Here is a 21860-nt window from a genome sequence, read left to right on the forward strand (position 1 = left end):
GTGTGTATGTCTGTGTGTGTGTGTGTGTGTGTGTGTGTATGCCGAGCCGTGTGTATGTCTGTGTGTGTGTGTGTGTGTGTGTGTGTATGCCGAGCCGTGTGTGTGTGTGTGTGTGTGTGTGTGTGTGTGTGTGTGTGTGTGTGTATGCCGAGCCGTGTGTATGTCTGTGTGTGTGTGTGTGTGTGTGTGTGTGTGTATGCCGAGCCGTGTGTGTGTGTGTGTGTGTGTGTGTGTGTGTGTGTATGCCGAGCCGTGTGTATGTCTGTGTGTGTGTGTGTGTGTGTGTGTGTGTGTATGCCGAGCCGTGTGTGTGTGTGTGTGTGTGTGTGTGTGTGTGTGTGTATGCCGAGCCGTGTGTATGTCTGTGTGTGTGTGTGTGTGTGTGTGTATGCCGAGCCGTGTGTGTGTGTGTGTGTGTGTGTGTGTGTGTGTGTGTGTGTGTGTGTGTGTGTATGCCGAGCCGTGTGTATGTCTGTGTGTGTGTGTGTGTGTGTGTGTGTGTATGCCGAGCCGTGTGTATGTCTGTGTGTGTGTGTGTGTGTGTGTGTGTGTGTATGCCGAGCCGTGTGTATGTCTGTGTGTGTGTGTGTGTGTGTGTGTGTGTGTATGCCGAGCCGTGTGTATGTCTGTGTGTGTGTGTGTGTGTGTGTGTGTATGCCGAGCCGTGTGTATGTCTGTGTGTGTGTGTGTGTGTGTGTGTGTATGCCGAGCCGTGTGTATGTCTGTGTGTGTGTGTATGTCTGTGTGTGTGTGTGTGTGTGTGTGTATGCCGAGCCGTGTGTATGTCTGTGTGTGTGTGTGTGTGTGTGTGTGTGTGTGTGTGTGTGTGTGTGTGTGTGTGTGTGTGTGTGTGTGTGTGTGTGTGTGTATGCCGAGCCGTGTGTGTCTGTGTGTGTGTGTCTGTGTGTGTGTGTCTGTGTGTGTGTGTGTCTGTGTGTGTCTGTGTGTGTGTGTGTGTGTGTGTATGTCTGTGTGTGTGTGTGTGTGTGTGTGTATGCCGAGCCATGTGTGTGTGTGTGTGTGTGTGTGTGTGTCGAGCCATGTGTGTATGTCTGTGTGTGTGTGTGTGTATGCCGAGCCGTGTGTGTGTGTGTGTGTGTGTGTGTGTGTGTGTGTGTGTGTGTGTGTGTGTGTGTGTGTGTGTGTGTGTGTATGCCGAGCCGTGTGTATGTCTGTGTGTGTGTGTGTGTGTATGCCGAGCCGTGTGTGTATGTCTGTGTGTGTGTGTGTGTGTGTATGCCGAGCCGTGTGTGTATGTCTGTGTGTGTATACCGAGCCGTGTGTATATACCGAGCCGTGTGTGTATGTCTGTGTGTGTATGCCGAGCCGTGTGTATGTGTGTGTGTGTGTGTGTGTGTGTGTGTATGCCGAGCCGTGTGTATGTCTGTGTGTGTGTGTGTGTGTGTGTATGCCGAGCCGTGTGTATGTCTGTGTGTGTGTGTGTGTATGCCGAGCCGTGTGTATGTCTGTGTGTGTGTGTGTGTGTGTGTGTGTGTGTGTGTGTGTGTGTGTGTGTGTGTGTGTGTGTATGCCGAGCCGTGTGTATGTCTGTGTGTGTGTGTGTGTGTGTGTATGCCGAGCCGTGTGTGTGTGTGTGTGTGTGTGTGTGTGTGTGTGTGTGTGTGTGTGTGTGTGTGTATGCCGAGCCGTGTGTATGTCTGTGTGTGTGTGTGTGTGTGTGTGTGTATGCCGAGCCGTGTGTATGTCTGTGTGTGTGTGTGTGTGTGTATGCCGAGCCATGTGTATGTGTGTGTGTGTATGTGTGTGTGTGTGTATGCCGAGCCGTGTGTATGTGTGTGTGTGTATGTGTGTGTGTGTGTATGCCGAGCCGTGTGTATGTGTGTGTGTGTGTGTGTATGTGTGTGTGTGTGTATGCCGAGCCGTGTGTGTGTGTGTGTGTATGCCGAGCCGTGTGTATGTCTGTGTGTGTGTGTATGCCGAGCCGTGTGTGTGTGTGTGTGTGTGTGTGTGTGTGTGTGTGTGTGTGTGTGTGTGTGTGTGTATGCCGAGCCGTGTGTATGTCTGTCTGTGTGTGTGTGTGTGTGTGTGTGTGTGTGTGTGTGTGTGTGTGTGTGTGTGTGTGTGTGTATGCCGAGCCGTGTGTATGTCTGTGTGTGTGTGTGTGTGTGTGTGTGTGTGTGTGTGTGTGTATGCCGAGCCGTGTGTATGTCTGTGTGTGTGTGTGTGTGTGTGTGTGTGTGTGTGTGTGTGTGTGTGTGTGTGTGTGTGTGTGTGTGTGTGTGTGTGTGTGTGTGTGTGTGTGTGCCGAGCCGTGTGTATGTCTGTGTGTGTGTGTGTGTGTATGCCGAGCCGTGTGTATGTCTGTGTGTGTGTGTGTGTGTGTGTGTGTATGCCGAGCCGTGTGTGTGTGTGTGTGTGTGTGTGTGTGTGTGTGTGTGTGTGTGTGTGTGTGTGTGTGTGTGTGTGTGTGTGTGTGTGTGTGTGTGTGTGTGTGTGTGTATGTATGCCGAGCCGTGTGTCTGTCTGTGTGTGTGTGTGTGTGTGTGTATGCCGAGCCGTGTGTATGTCTGTGTGTGTGTGTGTGTGTATGCCGAGCCGTGTGTCTGTCTGTGTGTGTGTGTGTGTGTGTATGCCGAGCCGTGTGTATGTCTGTGTGTGTGTGTGTGTGTATGCCGAGCCGTGTGTATGTCTGTGTGTGTGTGTGTGTGTGTGTGTGTGTGTGTGTGTGTGTGTGTGTGTGTGTGTGTGTGTGTATGCCGAGCCGTGTGTATGTGTGTGTGTGTGTGTGTGTGTGTGTGTGTGTGTGTGTGTGTGTGTGTGTGTGTGTGTGTGTGTGTATGCCGAGCCGTGTGTATGTCTGTGTGTGTGTGTGTGTGTGTGTGTGTGTATGCCGAGCCGTGTGTATATGCCGAGCCGTGTGTATGTGTGTGTGTGTGTGTGTGTGTGTGTGTGTGTGTGTGTATGCCGAGCCGTGTGTATGTCTGTGTGTGTGTGTGTGTGTGTGTGTGTGTGTGTGTATGCAGAGCCGTGTGTATGTCTGTGTGTGTGTGTGTGTGTATGCAGAGCCGTGTGTATATACCGAGCCGTGTGTGTATGTCTGTGTGTGTATACCGAGCCGTGTGTATATACCGAGCCGTGTGTGTATGTCTGTGTGTGTATGCCGAGCCGTGTGTATGTCTGTGTGTGTGTGTGTGTGTGTATGCCGAGCCGTGTGTATGTCTGTGTGTGTGTGTGTGTGTATGCCGAGCCGTGTGTGTGTGTGTGTGTGTGTGTGTGTGTGTGTGTGTGTGTGTGTGTGTGTGTGTGTGTGTGTGTGTGTGTGTGTGTGTGTGTGTGTGTGTGTGTGTGTGTGTGTATGCCGAGCCGTGTGTATGTCTGTGTGTGTGTGTGTGTGTGTGTGTATGCCGAGCCGTGTGTATGTGTCTGTGTGTGTATACCGAGCCGTGTGTATGTGTGTGTGTGTGTGTGTGTGTGTGTGTATACCGAGCCGTGTGTATGTGTCTGTGTGTGTATACCGAGCCGTGTGTATGTGTCTGTGTGTGTATACCGAGCCATGTGTATATACCGAGCCGTGTGTGTATGTCTGTGTGTGTGTGTGTATGCCGAGCCGTGTGTGTATGTCTGTGTGTGTATGCCGAGCCGTGTGTATATACCGAGCCGTGTGTGTATGTCTGTGTGTGTATACCGAGCCGTGTGTATATACCGAGCCGTGTGTGTATGTCTGTGTGTGTATGCCGAGCCGTGTGTATGTCTGTGTGTGTGTGTGTGTGTGTGTGTGTGTGTATGCCGAGCCGTGTGTATGTCTGTGTGTGTGTATGCCGAGCCGTGTGTGTGTGTATGTCTGTGTGTGTGTGTGTGTGTGTGTATGCCGAGCCGTGTGTATGTCTGTGTGTGTGTGTGTGTGTATGCCGAGCCGTGTGTATGTCTGTGTGTGTGTGTGTGTGTGTATGCCGAGCCGTGTGTATGTCTGTGTGTGTGTGTGTGTATGCCGAGCCGTGTGTATGTCTGTGTGTGTGTGTGTGTGTGTGTGTGTGTGTGTGTGTGTGTGTGTGTGTGTGTGTGTGTATGCCGAGCCGTGTGTATGTGTGTGTGTGTGTGTATGCCGAGCCGTGTGTATGTCTGTGTGTGTGTGTGTGTGTGTGTGTGTATGCCGAGCCGTCTGTGTGTCTGTGTGTGTCTGTGTGTGTGTGTATGCCGAGCCGTGTGTGTGTATGCCGAGCCGTGTGTATGTCTGTGTGTGTGTGTGTGTGTATGCCGAGCCGTGTGTATGTCTGTGTGTGTGTGTGTGTGTGTGTGTGTGTGTGTATGCCAAGCCGTGTGTATGTCTGTGTGTGTGTGTGTGTGTGTATGCCGAGCCGTGTGTATGTCTGTGTGTGTGTGTGTGTGTGTGTGTATGCCGAGCCGTGTGTATGTGTGTGTGTGTGTGTGTGTGTGTGTGTGTGTGTATGCCGAGCCGTGTGTATGTCTGTGTGTGTGTGTGTGTGTGTGTATGCCGAGCCGTGTGTATGTCTGTGTGTGTGTGTGTGTGTGTGTGTATGCCGAGCCGTGTGTATGTCTGTGTGTGTGTGTATGCCGAGCCGTGTGTATGTCTGTGTGTGTGTGTGTGTGTATGCCGAGCCGTGTGTGTGTGTGTGTGTGTGTGTGTGTGTGTGTGTGTGTGTGTGTGTGTGTGTGTGTGTGTGTGTGTGTGTGTGTGTGTGTGTGTGTGTGTGTGTGTGTGTGTGTGTGTGTATGCCGAGCCGTGTGTATGTCTGTGTGTGTGTATGCCGAGCCGTGTGTATGTCTGTGTGTGTGTGTGTGTGTATGCCGAGCCGTGTGTATGTCTGTGTGTGTGTGTGTATGCCGAGCCGTGTGTATGTCTGTGTGTGTGTGTGTATGCCGAGCCGTGTGTATGTCTGTGTGTGTGTGTGTATGCCGAGCCGTGTGTATGTGTGTGTGTGTGTGTGTATGCCGAGCCGTGTGTATGTGTGTGTGTGTGTATGCCGAGCCATGTGTATGTGTGTGTGTATGTGTGTGTGTGTGTATGCCGAGCCATGTGTATGTGTGTGTGTGTGTGTGTGTGTGTGTGTATGCCGAGCCGTGTGTATGTGTGTGTGTGTGTATGCCGAGCCATGTGTATGTGTGTGTGTGTGTGTGTGTGTGTGTATGCCGAGCCATGTGTATGTGTGTGTGTGTGTGTGTGTGTGTATGCCGAGCCGTGTGTATGTGTGTGTGTGTGTGTGTGTATGCCGAGCCGTGTGTATGTGTGTGTGTGTGTGTGTGTGTGTGTGTATGCCGAGCCGTGTGTATGTGTGTGTGTGTGTGTGTGTGTATGCCGAGCCGTGTGTATGTGTGTGTGTGTGTGTGTGTGTGTGTGTATGCCGAGCCGTGTGTATGTGTGTGTGTGTGTGTGTGTGTATGCCGAGCCGTGTGTATGTGTGTGTGTGTGTGTGTGTGTGTATGCCGAGCCGTGTGTATGTGTGTGTGTGTGTGTATGCCGAGCCGTGTATGTGTGTGTGTGTGTGTGTATGCCGAGCCGTGTATGTGTGTGTGTGTGTGTGTGTGTGTGTGTATGCCGAGCCGTGTGTGTGTGTGTGTGTATGCCGAGCCGTGTGTATGTGTGTGTGTGTGTATGCCGAGCCGTGTGTATGTGTGTGTGTGTGTGTGTGTGTGTATGCCGAGCCGTGTGTATGTATGTGTGTGTGTGTGTGTGTGTGTGTGTGTGTGTGTGTGTGTGTGTGTGTGTGTGTGTGTGTGTGTGTGTGTGTGTGTGTGTGTATGTGTGTGTGTGTGTATATGCCGAGCCGTGTGTGTGTATGCCGAGCCGTGTGTATGTCTGTGTGTGTGTGTGTGTGTGTGTGTGTGTATGCCGAGCCGTGTGTATGTCTGTGTGTGTATGCCGAGCCGTGTGTATGTCTGTGTGTGTGTATGCCGAGCCGTGTGTATGTCTGTGTGTGTGTATACCGAGCCGTGTGTATATACCGAGCCGTGTGTATGTCTGTGTGTATATACCGAGCCGTGTGTATGTCTGTGTGTGTATACCGAGCCGTGTGTATGTCTGTGTGTGTGTGTGTGTATGCCGAGCCGTGTGTATGTCTGTGTGTGTGTGTGTGTATGCCGAGCCTTGTGTATGTCTGTGTGTGTGTGTATGCCGAGCCTTGTGTATGTCTGTGTGTGTGTGTGTATGCCGAGCCGTGTGTATGTCTGTGTGTGTGTGTGTGTGTGTGTGTGTGTATGCCGAGCCGTGTGTATGTCTGTGTGTGTGTGTGTGTGTGTGTGTATGCCGAGCCGTGTGTATGTCTGTGTGTGTGTGTGTGTGTGTGTGTATGCCGAGCCGTGTGTATGTCTGTGTGTGTGTGTATGCCGAGCCGTGTGTATGTCTGTGTGTGTGTGTGTGTATGCCGAGCCGTGTGTATGTCTGTGTGTGTGTGTGTGTGTGTGTGTGTGTGTGTGTGTGTGTGTGTATGCCGAGCCGTGTGTGTGTGTGTGTGTGTATGCCGAGCCGTGTTTATGTCTGTGTGTGTGTGTATGCCGAGCCGTGTGTATGTCTGTGTCTGTCTGTCTGTCTGTCTGTCTGCCGAGCCGTGTGTATGTCTGTCTGTGTCTGTGTGTGTGTGTGTGTGTGTGTGTGTGTGTGTGTGTGTGTGTGTGTGTGTGTGTGTGTGTGTGTGTGTGTGTGTGTGTGTGTGTGTGTGTGTGTGTGTGTGTGTATGCCGAGCCGTGTGTATGTGTGTGTGTGTGTATATGCCGAGCCGTGTGTATGTCTGTGTGTATATGCCGAGCCGTGTGTATGTCTGTGTGTATATGCCGAGCCGTGTGTATGTCTGTGTGTATATGCCGAGCCGTGTGTATGTCTGTGTGTATATGCCGAGCCGTGTGTATGTCTGTGTGTATATGCATGTCTGTGTATACACACACACACACACGAGATTACTATAGTTTGTGAACCTTTCAGACTTTTTGAGGAAAATTTACAAATATCACTTGTTTGTGAGTGGTAAAGTATGTGACCCCCTCGCTCTCAGTATCCGGTGTGAGTGGTAAAGTACGTGACCCCCTCGCTCTCAGTATCTGGTGTAGTGGTAAAGTACGTGACCCCCTCGCTCTCAGTATCTGGTGTAGTGGTAAAGTATGTGACCCCCTCGCTCTCAGGATCTGGTGTAGTGGTAAAGTACGTGACCCCCTCGCTCTCAGGATCTGGTGTAGTGGTAAAGTACGTGACCCCCTCGCTCTCAGTATCTGGTGTAGTGGTAAAGTACGTGACCCCCTCGCTCTCAGTATCTGGTGTAGTGGTAAAGTACGTAACCCCCTCACTCTCAGTATGTGGTGTAGTGGTAAAGTATGTGACCCCCTCGCTCTCAGTATCTGGTGTGACCCATCTGTCGCCGGTAATCGCTGATTATTCCTGCACGTTGGATGGAGGAGTTTTATCCTCTTCCTCCTACAGATCAGCTTCTCCTGTGATGTCGGTAGTTTCTCGATCTTCTCGCTTCAGCTCCTTCCACATCATCTGTACAGGACTGAGGTTAAGATGTGACTCGGCTGCTGCAGAACCTCTTTATTCTTTTGTAGAACGACTCGTGACTTCGGATCATTGTCTTTTTGCAGGACCCTCGTTCTCCGGAGATTCATGGACAGACGTCCGGACATTTTCCTTTAGAATTTGTGGATATAATTCATTGTCCCATCAGTGATGGCGGCCGTCCTGGCCCAGATGCAGCAGAATCAGCACAAATCCTGATACCACCGCTGTGCGTTTCAGATGTAGGGGGATTTATGCTGTAATTCAGGGTCTTTCTCCAAGTTACTTCTCATTTATACCAAAGACCTCCATTCTGATGTCCTCCGTTCACAGAGCATTGTCCCAGCACCTTCTGGCTCGTCCAGATGAGCTTCATTAAACTGCTGACGGGCAGCCATGTTGTTTCTGCAGCGCGGTGACTTTCTTCTTGCAGTCCTGCCGTGCTCCATTGTTGTTCACTGACCTCCTGATGGTGCACTCAGGAACATCAGAGGCCTTTAGTGTCTTAGCGGTGACCTTGGGTTCCTTTGTGACTTCACAGATTCTTACTCACCTTGCTCTTGTAGTGATCCCTGTTGATCAACCTTCTGGAAAAGATAATAGACTCGAATTTCTTCCATTTCTGCGCCTAAGAAACCTCCTTAGTTCCTGCCATGATACACTCTCACAAATGAGTTGTGAACATCAGACTTTGGGAGTTCTGCTCTTTCACCCCCTTGCTTCTGCAGGTAATTTTTATCTTCACATTTGCATTTTTATCTTTTGCAGAACGAGTCGCAGTTTTGAATAATCTGATACTATATACTGTGATTATAATAGTAATACAGTGTATAGGGAAAATCCCAGGCTTCTACAGAGCTCCAACTGTGGCTATAACGGAGGAGCAAGCGATGGAGGTAGTCAGCAGGCCGCCATCTGCCAAGGGAACTGCTCCATTTAAACAGAGATTGACAGAGGCATCTAAATGGCTAAGAGCAGCGATCGGAGCGCAGCTCTGGAGTTCTTCTGCACACAGGAACCCCAGCAATGATATCTAAACGTGATTTTGCGTTGAGGGGATTAAGTAAAACAGGTCGCCTACTCACTCCTGCCATCCCATTGATTGCAAACCTCAAATTTCATCTTCATATAATCAGCTGATCCTAAAGGTTCACATACTTTCTCCACTCACATGATATTATTGGAGCATTTATAATGATCAAGTCTCATATTTCTGACTTCATATTTTTTTTACTTTTAGAAAATCTGACATAATTTTAGGTGAAATTTAAGCAAAATATATTGAAAATTCTGCAGGGTTCACAGACGTTTGGGCACCACTGTGTGATCTATAGGGGGCCTTCTTCTGTCCCGGTGGCGGCCCTGTGGTTGGGGCCCCTTCGGTATCAGTCGTTTTGCCGCGGTGATTATCTTCTAATCTACAGTCAATACTGGCAGCGGCTCCCGGCGGAGGATCGCGCTGATCCGCGGCTCGTTTCCCGCCTGCAGTTTATTCCTTTTTGCACTTAGGGGATTATTTAATTAAAATCGTCTCAGTCGCTGTTAATTCACCCTGGTCTGGAGGGTTCAGCCGGGGTCATCACCCCCATCACAGACCGCACCAACAGAACTGACCGCAATGGCGTGCCTTCTACTCTAGTCACATCCAGAGCTGTGAGCTCTCAGGATCTTAACCCTTTGAGCTAGTGCTTACACAGAGCATGACATTATGGACGGGAATAGTGTAAAGAAAATGTAATCATCAACATCATAAGCTTGGTGCTATGCTCCCTCTATTGAGCTTTAGGCATTATACTCAATTCACATCCAGAGCTGCAGTTACACATTTTTTTTCTAATCTGCTAATGGCAGCCGCCTACTTCACCATCTCCCATAATGCACTGCAGCATAATATAGTGCATTATGGGGCTTTCTGATCAGGGAGCTGATAGTTCTCTAGTCTATGCCTGCAGCTCTGGCTGTGACTGGAGGAATGGCAGTTACTGTATAAGCTAAGCTGTCAATTCCAGTGCCGTCATTAGTCCAGGCGGTGACGCTGGCACAGGATTGCCCTTTCCATGCCGCTGGATGCCATCGGACGCTGAGGGCGCGGTGCTGTTTGAACGAGCGCAGAATCTTGTGGATTTTAAGTTCAGCCAAGAAACAAATACACAAAAGGAGCAACAAACATCCGAGCGCCCGCAGCGGTACCCGGAGGCGACAGGTGGTGACGTACGTCCCAGCGAGCGGCTGCCAGTGCCGACGCCAGAACCGCAGGTGGGAAAGCGACTGCTCAGTGGTGCCATCCGATACAGAACGCTGCTCTAGTAGGACGTGTGCACACCGGAAGGATTTGCTGCAGAAACTTCTGCATTAATAAAAAAAAAAAAAAAACAAAAAAAAAACTGAGCAGGAGAGCCGCACTAAGACGGAGAGCCGCACTAAGACGGAGAGCCGCACTAAGACGGAGAGCCGCACTAAGACGGAGAGCCGCACTAAGACGGAGAGCCGCACTAAGACGGAGAGCCGCACTAAGACGGAGAGCCGCACTAAGACGGAGAGCCGCACTAAGACGGAGAGCCGCACTAAGACGGAGAGCCGCACTAAGACGGAGAGCCGCACTAAGACGGAGAGCCGCACTAAGACGGAGAGCCGCACTAAGACGGAGCAGGAGAGCCGCACCACGGAGCAGGAGAGCCGCACCACGGAGCAGGAGAGCCGCACCACGGAGCAGGAGAGCCGCACGGAGACTGACCGCCGCACCACGGAGGAGGAGAGCCGCACGGAGACTGACCGCCGCACCATGGAGCAGGAGAGCCGCACGGAGACTGACCGCCGCACCACGGAGCAGGAGAGCCGCACGGAGACTGACCAACGCACCACGGAGCAGGAGAGCCGCACGGAGACTGACCAACGCACCACGGAGCAGGAGAGCCGCACGGAGACTGACCGCCGCACCATGGAGCTGGAGAGCCGCGATCTCCGGCTGGTGCTGAACCGAGACAACCGCCCCTGTAACTAATGATTCCTCCATAAGAGCTTCGCCTCCAGAGCTGCAGTCACTATGCTGCAGTCACATCATATCTCTTCCTCCAGAGCTGCAGTGACATAGTGTCTTACCCCCCAGAGCTGCAGTCACTATTCACTACAAGTCCCAGGCTGCCCCTCCTCCCCAAGGTTTGTGCCACCCACACCCACCGCATCAAAGTCCTGTCTGCATAAACACTGGCTTGTGCCCAGCGCTGGCACCGGTGCGCAGGTCACCATACCCTGATCTGCTTCTGACATTGGGCAGTGACCGGTCAGCCAGGAGCTCACTCCAGGCTTCATGGAGGGAGGGTGCACAACCCCTGGAGCTGCCACCTGCATTGGTGAGGGTGAAGGTGGCGAGTGCCCACTAGCTCACCTGTGCCAGCAGGGAGCACTGCTATCAGACTCCATGGTGGATGGGCACCCAACCTAAAGCCCCACTGCAGTTAGCAGGTTAATATCCTGGTGCCCAGTGACCTTGGTTGTGTCTTTACTGGGACTTCCTGCCAAGCAATAAAGTGGCACAATGCCAGATACAGGAGCATCGATGTGCTGCACCAACACGGCAGCCATCGTGCCCCAGATGATCAGTGTCCAGGCGTTACTTCCAGATCTGACCATGTACTGGGGTGCCCCGAGTGGCAGCGTCACCTTCAGAGCTGCACTCATCTTCTGCAGCACTTGTTGCAATGTGAGAACAGCGAGTGCAGCTTTGGCAGTGACTGGAGCACAGTTCCTCCATGTGGATGACCTCCAGGTTTGTCTAGCAGCAGTCGCTGTTCTCTGCAGGTGCCAACATCTGGGCAAACACCTCTGACAAGATATTTGCTTTTCCATTGCTCGGTGCGATATAAATTAACCCCTCATGCCCCAGAGGATTCCAGGACACAGATGAGAGCGAGACGGCAGAGATACGTCAAGGGGCTTTTATTTCATGACAATTTCCTGAGCAGTGAAAAAGGAGCACAAAAGAAATAACAGTACAAGAGACTGGCGGTGCGGGGTCGTCACAGTGTGCCAGGCTGGGAGGTCGAAGGACACAGAATAAGGCACTTCTATATCCCCCTCCCCAGGAGAGAGAAGGAAGATCAGTACACGGCTGCCAATCCAGAATGGGCCCTGCGACACTTCCTGGCAGCAGCTCACTCCACCCTCCAGTCACATCCAGAGCAGCAGTCATTCATGGAGCCCCTGCCTGCAGTGCCTGAACTACATCTACCACAATGCACTGCAGAGGGGCTGGTCATTGTAGGTGGTGACTGCAGCTCTGGTTGTGACCACAGATTGATACCCTGGATAGACCCTGCATGAAGGCTTAAGTGCCCCCCACACGTGCGCAGCTTCCCAACCTCCGCTCCTTGACGCAAGTGGCTTTTCTATAGTCTGACACTGCAGTAAGTGGATTGGGGGGGAAAAAAAAAAAATAAATATAAAAAAACCCCCCGAAAATAAAGTAACTGCAGTCTGAAATCCAAAACTACAAAGCAAAAAAAATACATATATATTATATGTCGAGTCTGCGCCCAGTAAAAAGGCGATAAGCCGTGGCGCAGCCCGATAAGGCACAGTCGCCCCCGGCTCATAACATAAATAGCACTTCATCCAGAAACAAACACCTGCTCCCAACTATTTTTTTTTTTTTATTTTTTTTACTTTTGTCCTATTTTTTGGTTTTTAGGCTTTTACAATAAATAAACAAATCACTTTTTTTGGTAATTTCTGTTTTACATTTTTTTTTCTCTTAGCTCCCTGGCCCTTCCTAGCCCCAAGCCCCAGAGTGGGGAGAAGAGTGATCGAGCCGTCCGATGGCGGAGGACTCGGGCACATCCAAACACTGATTGGTAAAAAAAAACAAAAACCCGAGACAGTCGGGGGTCTCCGGGATTCAATCACAGCATTGGCAGTCAGACTGAGGTGCGTGGGTCGGACCTCTATCATTTACATTCAATATTCAGGTGGGGGGCACATTTGATGTGGAGTGGGCTCCTGGTTGCATTCCAGTAATAAAGGCTTAATAGTCAGTAAAGGGTCCACTAGCCCCAGGGGTCTCCAGCCTCCTAACTGCACGGCAGCCACGTTGGGTAGGACTGGCTGTAGGAGACGGCTGTGTTAGCGATGTAGTAGTTGCTGAAGTTGGCATCGCTGACATACGGTGCAGGCTGGTAGTAGCAGGTGACGTTGGTGGCATTGGGGATAATGTTCTGTTCAGCGAGCACCCTGAGGGCCAGTAGGGAGATTAGGTTTAGAGTCTGTCGGCGCTCGTGGCCCATCAGGCACACCGTGCTCTCGTTCACCACTTTGCGGAGGATCATCAGGTAGTCGTACTTGCTCTTCTCCTCCCCAATGAAGTGGTTCTGGAGATACGACTCTAGCTTGCGCTGCTGTTCAAAGATGTCAGAGAAGTCAATGAAGAAGCGGGAGCACATGTAGCGCTCCAGGGACTTGATCTGCTCCTTGTCGGCCGGCTTGAAGTCCCGCACCAGCAGGTTGCTGTACTTCATCAGGCCACCTCCCCGGATCTCCTCTGGGTTCTTTGTAGCGATCTGCTTATTCCGGAGGTGGCCCAAGGAGGCTTCGAAGTCGCCATACATGCTTTCCCCGATGACGGTGGGGTGGAAGTGCTCAGACATTGGGTTCTCCGAGCAGTCGTAGTAGAAGAGCAGAGAGTCCAGCACAATCTGGAAGGAGTCCACGCTGAACTCAAACTGCCGTCGGATGGAGTGGACGAACTTCAGCTCGATGTTCCTCCCATCATTGTTGGAGAGCGAGATGAGGCTCCAGCGGTCCAGGTCTGTGAACACCTTCACCAGCTTCTGCACGTAGGCCTCCTTCAGGGTGACTGGGCTGATCCGCTCCTTGTTCACCCCCTCCGGCAAAAAGTTAAGGAGTAATCCAATGACCACATCTTTCACAAGCTGGAAGTCAGACTCAGAGGAGATTGTCACCCCAAAAATCAAGTCCAGGTCCTTGTAGCCCAGACCGTTGTCCTTCACGAGGACGTGACTGGCAGCAGAGCCGTTGAGCCGCACGTCTCGCACTTTGATCCCCGCATCCTCCAGGCGGCTGCGGACCATCTGCACAATGTCCTTCAGCGTTATCTTCAGGGTGGGGAAGTTCCCACGTCCATGAATGGGGACCACCTCAGTAAGGAAGCTGTTCAGGCGGTCCACTTGCTCCCAGGTCAGGACGCTGCAGGCTTGGGGGGAGCTGCTGCTGTCACTTACTTGGCTTGCCATGCTTCTGGTATCTGCAGGGCAGAGAAGGAGACGGGTCAGGACAATGTCAAGACAGGAGGGACAACAACATCGCTGTCACATCAAGAGCTGCAAGTCCAACATGAGGATTCATTGCTGCAGGCATAAACTAGTAGAATTATGAATGCAGCTCTGGATGTGACTGGAGCAGGGCACAGTATACAAGATATAGACTCATGTGACACTGGACAGTAGGGGGCGCTACAGCCCCAAAAATCAGTCAAAGCCCCCCCAAGCACCACTCACAAACAGGTCAATCAGTCCAATGTTTAATGCGCAGAGACAGGACAGAAGAGTCAGCCGCCATTAGGGCACAGGATGGGAACTATGGCCGTCAAGTATTGGGAAACCATAGGCAGGCAGGGGGGTGGGGCACAGCCTGGCACAATATGGATATTACCAGGATATATAGTGAAGGCGCTGTGCCAGCTCTGCTTACGCTAGAGCTGTAGTGACAGCATGTCCCTGGCCACCGGCCAACCCAACAGCTTTTAATAGAAGCCCTGGCACCAAGCCAGCCATCACTGGAGCAGGAAGCGCAGACCCGGCCCAAAAACCTACATACCCCAGTGCCGGAGCAGCGGCTGATAACAGGGAGCAAGTGTCTCCTAGACCCCAAAACTGGAAGCGTAGGTCTGAGGTGGCGCTGCCCAGCACAGGGATCAGCATGTGCCCAGCTGACAAGTCCACACACATCTAATCTGAGCAGCAGCCGTACAGACCCCGCTCCATGACACAGGGGGACCCGACCGGTCACAGCGAGCGGCAGCACTCCTGCAATTTAAACTTATTTCACTACTTAAGAACTGCTGTCAGTGAATGGGAGAAGTGGCCGTATGCTAAACCGAGAGCCCCAGAGTACCCTCACTGTATCCAAGCCGTGCTGATACATAGTAACACCCCCCCAGCTGTGAGTACCCTCACTGTATCCAAGCCATGCTGATACATAGTAACACCCCCAGCTGTGAGCAGGGCAGCGCCATCATCTCCAAATTCTGTATCAGAAAGCTATAACCATGGGGTCCCCGAGTAACGGCACCATGTGGGGGGGGGTCTGTCCGCAACGGGCAGTACCATTTCAGAACCAACAGATTTATATAGACGCAGATAGGTGCCCTGGTCAGACTACACAAGTCACTACCAAGGCTGCAACACCGAACCCTCCACATGTGCAGGGCGAGGCCACCTCTGTGGGGTAAGAAGTCATAGCAGTCGTCATTTTCAAGGTCTCTGCTTTCTGTCAGTGAATGACAACATCTGAGGGTGTCTGTCACAGCTGTGCATTTGCTACAATTGGATCCAACCTGGCCAAACAGGACAGGTTGTGTTCACTGACAGATGCTCCGTCAGTCACTATTCTTGTAGATGACAGTGGGGGCTGGGCACGCCGGAGCCACCACATGCTGCATTATCAGGGTCAAATATGGAGGGGGGGGGGCATCATTATTGTTGCAGATTGGGCATGAACACACAGCAGCTTCATTAGGCCATGTTCACATGCTGCGGAGGTTTGTTGTTTTGTTTTTTTTTTTTAAAAGCAAAAGCTGTGAGATCTCAGGAAGACACCGCGGGAGATCTGACAGATTTGGAGATGTGCAGCATCGTCCGCTCATGAATAAAATGAACTATAAACGAGTCACAGGTCATCTGCGTCAGACACTGATAAAGTGGCCGGTTTGCGCTTTCATGCAGAGTTTTTCAGTGCCAAAAAAGAAGGTTTTGACGGCTGAAAACAAAACTGCAGTGAATGAACGTAGGGAGCACCCCGGACTCATCTACTCCAGTCACAACTAGAGCACAGCGATTGCAGCTCTGGGTGTGACTGGAGTAGACAGATGAAACATTTAAAGAACAAATGTATGTAACCAGTGAGGCGCTCGTGTCTGACGTCAGCGCAGGTCTCAGCCGCCATGACAGCCCCCCACCCCCATAGGGTGACACACAAACTATTTTAACAGGGTATATCAGCGTTCCCAGAACAGAGCCCCCGGCTATATATAGCGCAGGCCGAGCGGTGCAAATATGGACAAGGCACCGAGACCCCCGGGACTCAGAGGGATGAGAGCTGGCAGCACAGACCCCCATAAAGAGGGCCAAGTCCTGGAGAAGGGGAAATAATCTACAGGGCCAACAATTCACTGACAGCCGAGACCCACAGGTGTCACCACTGCAGATCTCCAGCTGTTAGAGCCCTGACATGCTGGGAGTTGTGGTTCCCCAGCAGCTGCCAGCACTTACGTGACATGGGGAGGGGGTGGGGAATCCTCTCCCTGAAGAATGAGTGATAAATGCCGTGGTGGACCCCATGTGCCATCAGATGGCAAGAGTCCGCTCACCCCAAAACGCAGGGAGCTCCCCTCCATATAAATGTCAGAGCAGAAAACTATGGGGGTCCCCCAGTCTAGGACCACCCAACACATCCAGCAACGAAGGGAGCCCAGGCACAAGAGAGGGAGGCCTGGACTGAGGGGTCCCAAACTGATCATAGGGGTCCATGGTCACCATGAAGCATCACCCATCGGAAACCCGTCCAGCTACAGACAGCGCAGTGACCGCTCATTGTACAGACCCCAATCCTGCACAGGGGACAACAGGGGGGCATGGTGCCCAGATCACAGGTAGGTAACCCCTTATGCCCCCGCACTAAACATCTCCCCCAATCAGGGGTCACAAAAAACATGAAAACATGATATATCACCGACACTATACACAGCACCGAGCCATTATATAGAGTACAGTATAATGTACCGCTATATAGCACCGACACTATACACAGCACCGAGCCATTATATAGAGCACAGTATAATGTACTGCTATATATCACCGACGCTATACACAGCACCGAGCCATTATATAGAGTACAGTATAATGTACCGTCATATAGCACCGAGCCATTATATAGAGCACAGTATAATGTACCGCTATACAGCACCAACACTATACACCGCACCATTATATAGAGCACAGTATAATGTACCGCTATATAGCACCAACACTATACACAGCACCGAGCCATTATATAGAGCACAGTATAATGTACCGCTATACAGCAACGACACTATACACAGCACCGAGCCATTATATAGAGCACAGTATAATGTACCGCTATATAGCACCAACACTATACACAGCACCGAGCCATTATATAGAGCACAGTATAATGTACTGCTATATAGCACCGACACTATACACAGCACCGAGCCATTATATAGAGTACAGTATAATGTACCGCTATATAGCACCGACACTATACACAGCACTGAGCCATTATATAGAGCACAGCATAATGTACCGCTATACAACACCGACACTATACACAGCACAGCATAATGTACCGCTATATAACACCGACACTATACACAGCACTGAGCCATTATATAGAGTACAGTATAATGTACCGCTATATAGCACCGACACTATACACAGCACTGAGCCATTATATAGAGCACAGCATAATGTACCGCTATACAACACCGACACTATACACAGCACCGAGCCATTATATAGAGTACAGTATAATGTACCGCTATATAGCACCGACACTATACACAGCACCGAGCCATTATATAGAGCACAGTATAATGTACTGCTATATATCACCGACGCTATACACAGCACCGAGCCATTATATAGAGTACAGTATAATGTACCGTCATATAGCACCGAGCCATTATATAGAGCACAGTATAATGTACCGCTATACAGCACCAACACTATACACCGCACCATTATATAGAGCACAGTATAATGTACCGCTATATAGCACCAACACTATACACAGCACCGAGCCATTATATAGAGCACAGTATAATGTACCGCTATACAGCAACGACACTATACACAGCACCGAGCCATTATATAGAGCACAGTATAATGTACCGCTATATAGCACCAACACTATACACAGCACCGAGCCATTATATAGAGCACAGTATAATGTACTGCTATATAGCACCGACACTATACACAGCACCGAGCCATTATATAGAGTACAGTATAATGTACCGTCATATAGCACCGAGCCATTATATACAGCACAGTAAAATGTACCGCTATACATCACCGACACTATACACAGCACTGAGCCATTATATACAGCACAGTATAATGTACAGCTATATAGCACCAACACTATACACAGCCATTATATAGAGTACAGTATAATGTACCGCTAAATAGCACCGACACTATACACAGCACTGAGCCATTATATAGAGTACAGTATAACGTACCGCTATATAGCACAGTATAATGTACAGCACCGAGCCATTATATAGAGTACCGCTATATAGCACCGAGCCATTATATAGAGTACAGTATAATGTACCGCTATATAGCACCGACGCTATACACAGCACCGAGCCATTATATAGAGCACAGTATAATGTACCGCTATATATCACCGACGCTATACACAGCACCGAGCCATTATATAGAGCACAGTATAATGTACCGCTATATATCACCGACGCTATACACAGCACCGAGCCATTATATAGAGCACAGTATAATGTACTGCTATATAGCACCGACACTATACACAGCACTGAGCCATTATATAGAGTACAGTATAATGTACCGCTAAATAGCAACGACACTATACACAGCACAGTATAATGTACTGCTATATAGCACCGACACTATACACAGCACCGAGCCATTATATAGAGCACAGTATAATGTACCGCTATATAGCACCAACACTATACACAGCACCGAGCCATTATATAGAGCACAGTATAATGTACCGCTATACAGCACCGACACTATACACAGCACCGAGCCATTATATAGAGCACAGTATAATGTACCGCTATATAGCACCAACACTATACACAGCACCGAGCCATTATATAGAGCACAGTATAATGTACTGCTATATAGCACCGACACTATACACAGCACCGAGCCATTATATAGAGTACAGTATAATGTACCGTCATATAGCACCGAGCCATTATATACAGCACAGTAAAATGTACCGCTATACATCACCGACACTATACACAGCACTGAGCCATTATATACAGCACAGTATAATGTACAGCTATATAGCACCAACACTATACACAGCCATTATATAGAGTACAGTATAATGTACCGCTAAATAGCACCGACACTATACACAGCACCGAGCCATTATATAGAGCACAGTATAATGTACTGCTATATAGCACCGACACTATACACAGCACAGTATAATGTACTGCTATATAGCACCGACACTATACACAGCACCGAGCCATTATATAGAGCACAGTATAATGTACTGCTATATAGCACCGACACTATACACAGCACTGAGCCATTATATAGAGTACAGTATAATGTACCGCTAAATAGCAACGACACTATACACAGCATAGTATAATGTACTGCTATATAGCACCGACACTATACACAGCACTGAGCCATTATATAGAGTACAGTATAATGTACTGCTATATAGCACCGACACTATACACAGCACAGTATAATGTACTGCTATATAGCACCGACACTATACACAGCACCGAGCCATTATATAGAGCACAGTATAATGTACTGCTATATAGCACCGACACTATACACAGCACAGTATAATGTACTGCTATATAGCACCGACACTATACACAGCACCGAGCCATTATATAGAGCACAGTATAATGTACTGCTATATAGCACCGACACTATACACAGCACAGTATAATGTACCACTAAATAGCACCGACACTATACACAGCACCGAGCCATTATATAGAGCACAGTATAATGTACCGCTATATATCACCGACGCTATACACAGCACCGAGCCATTATATAGAGCACAGTATAATGTACCGCTATATATCACCGACGCTATACACAGCACAGTATAATGTACTGCTATATAGCACCGACACTATACACAGCACAGTATAATGTACCACTAAATAGCACCGACACTATACACAGCACCGAGCCATTATATAGAGCACAGTATAATGTACCGCTATATATCACCGACGCTATACACAGCACCGAGCCATTATATAGAGCACAGTATAATGTACCGCTATATAGCACCGACACTATACACAGCACCGAGCCATTATATAGAGCACAGTATAATGTACTGCTATATAGCACCGACGCTATACACAGCACCGAGCCATTATATAGAGTACAGTATAATGTACCGTCATATAGCACCGAGCCATTATATAGAGCACAGTATAATGTACCGCTATATAGCACCGACACTATACACAGCACCGAGCCATTATATAGAGCACAGTATAATGTACCGCTATATAGCACCGACACTATACACAGCACCGAGCCATTATATAGAGTACAGTATAATGTACCGCTATATAGCACCGACGCTATACACAGCACCGAGCCATTATATAGAGCACAGTATAATGTACCGCTATACAACACCGACACTATACACAGCACCGAGCCATTATATAGAGTACAGTATAATGTACCGCTATATAGCACAGTATAATGTACTGCACATGGGAGAAGACACAGCCATGCTGTCCACTATATGATCACTACTGTGCAGCACATGATCCACCAGAGATATATATATCTCGCACTATTCTAGCAGCCATTATAAGGTAGCAGCCGGGGATGACAGCTCCGCTATACGGGACCCCAATCATTACTCCGCCATAGACACGTAATAACACTCGCTCTATAAGGTCACACAATGATATAACGCGCTGTACGGCGTCACACTCGGCAGCCGCGCACTCACCAGGCCGGGTATTCGCTGAGCACTAGCTCTGTTCTCCAGCTCCTGCAGCGACTCTACGCTGACAGACGTCTCATTCCTGACGCGCTTCTCTTATATAGTAACTTAACACGTCCCGCACCGGATCCCTCCGCCTCCATGTCTGCACCGTGTAAGTTACTTCCTGCGCACCCAGCCGCTGCCACAGAGACAGAGGGAGCAGGCAGAGAGATGCCAACTTCACTGTCGTATCTACCTTGACCATACTACCTCCCGGTGAGAGGGAATCCGGCAGCACTATATTCTATCAACTTAACAGACCTTGAATCAATGCGCGTGTGTGACGTCACGAGTTCTCAGTTAGTGATTAACCGCAGTCATGAATGGTTGCCTGGAGACGAATAATTAATAGGCGTGGCCTCTCAGAATTCCTACTGTCTAAAGCAGAACACTTAACCAATCACCGAGAGTGGTAAGCGCCCTCCGACCAATCACAGCGGCGCTCCGAACTATGAGGTAAAGTGAAAGCAGCGATCTGATTGGATGATTCGGGAGCCGCCTCAGTTCTGACGGAGGATGAAACTGCGTCACAACTAAAGACTATTACATGAGAGGGAAGAGGAAGAGGAAGTAGTAGTCCCCGAGAGCAGCACAGAGGATGTCAGGAGAGGCGTGTGATGGTCTTGTGTGAGCTCACAAACTGAACAGCGCAGAGTATTTCAGGATAGAAGTATCTCTGGGGTACGCTCTGGTGTCCCCTCTTTCTAGCTGATCTCTGGGGTATGCTCTGGTGACCCCTCTTTCTGGCTGTATCTCTGGGGTATGCTCTGGTGTCCCCTCTTTCTAGCTGATCTCTGGGGTATGCTCTGGTGACCCCTCTTTCTGGCTGTATCTCTGGGGTACGGTCTGGTGACCCCTCTTTCTGGCTGTATCTCTGGGGTACGGTCTGGAGTCCCCTCTTTCTGGCTGTATCTCTGGGGTACGCTCTGGTGTCCCCTCTTTCTGGCTGTATCTCTGGGGTACGGTCTGGTGACCCCTCTTTCTGGCTGTATCTCTGGGGTATGCTCTGGTGACCCCTCTTTCTGGCTGTATCTCTGGGGTACGGTCTGGTGACCCCTCTTTCTGGCTGTATCTCTGGGGTACGGTCTGGTGACCCCTCTTTCTGGCTGTATCTCTGGGGTGCGGTCTGGTGACCCCTCTTTCTGGCTGTATCTCTGGGGTACGCTCTGGTGTCCCCTCTTTCTGGCTGTATCTCTGGGGTACGGTCTGGAGTCCCCTCTTTCTGGCTGTATCTCTGGGGTATGCTCTGGTGACCCCTCTTTCTGGCTGTATCTCTGGGGTACGGTCTGGTGACCCCTCTTTCTGGCTGTATCTCTGGGGTACGGTCTGGTGACCCCTCTTTCTGGCTGTATCTCTGGGGTGCGGTCTG

The 21860-nt window shown here is 50.0% G+C and overlaps 1 protein-coding gene across 1 annotated transcript; it reads right to left on the reverse strand.

The window, feature by feature from the left end:
* Positions 1–11383: 11383 nt before the first annotated feature.
* Positions 11384–20746, reverse strand: TENT5C (terminal nucleotidyltransferase 5C). Its single transcript, XM_073668737.1, has 2 exons — positions 20456–20746; positions 11384–13718 (listed from the first exon to the last, which is right to left on the reverse strand). Exon 2 carries the CDS (start codon positions 13705–13707, stop codon positions 12529–12531), a length of 1179 nt encoding a protein of 392 aa, XP_073524838.1. The 5' UTR covers positions 13708–13718; positions 20456–20746; the 3' UTR covers positions 11384–12528.
* Positions 20747–21860: the final 1114 nt, after the last annotated feature.

This window comes from Phyllobates terribilis, unplaced genomic scaffold (assembly GCF_046119375.1).
Source record: "Phyllobates terribilis strain yellow unplaced genomic scaffold, ASM4611937v1 Scaffold_2__4_contigs__length_985480577, whole genome shotgun sequence".
Classification (NCBI taxonomy): Eukaryota; Metazoa; Chordata; class Amphibia; order Anura; family Dendrobatidae; genus Phyllobates; species Phyllobates terribilis.

Excerpts from the sequence above, each read along its gene's own strand:
- TENT5C (XM_073668737.1), bottom strand. The coding sequence starts at position 13,707 with ATGGCAAGCCAAGTAAGTGACAGCAGCAGCTCCCCCCAAGCCTGCAGC.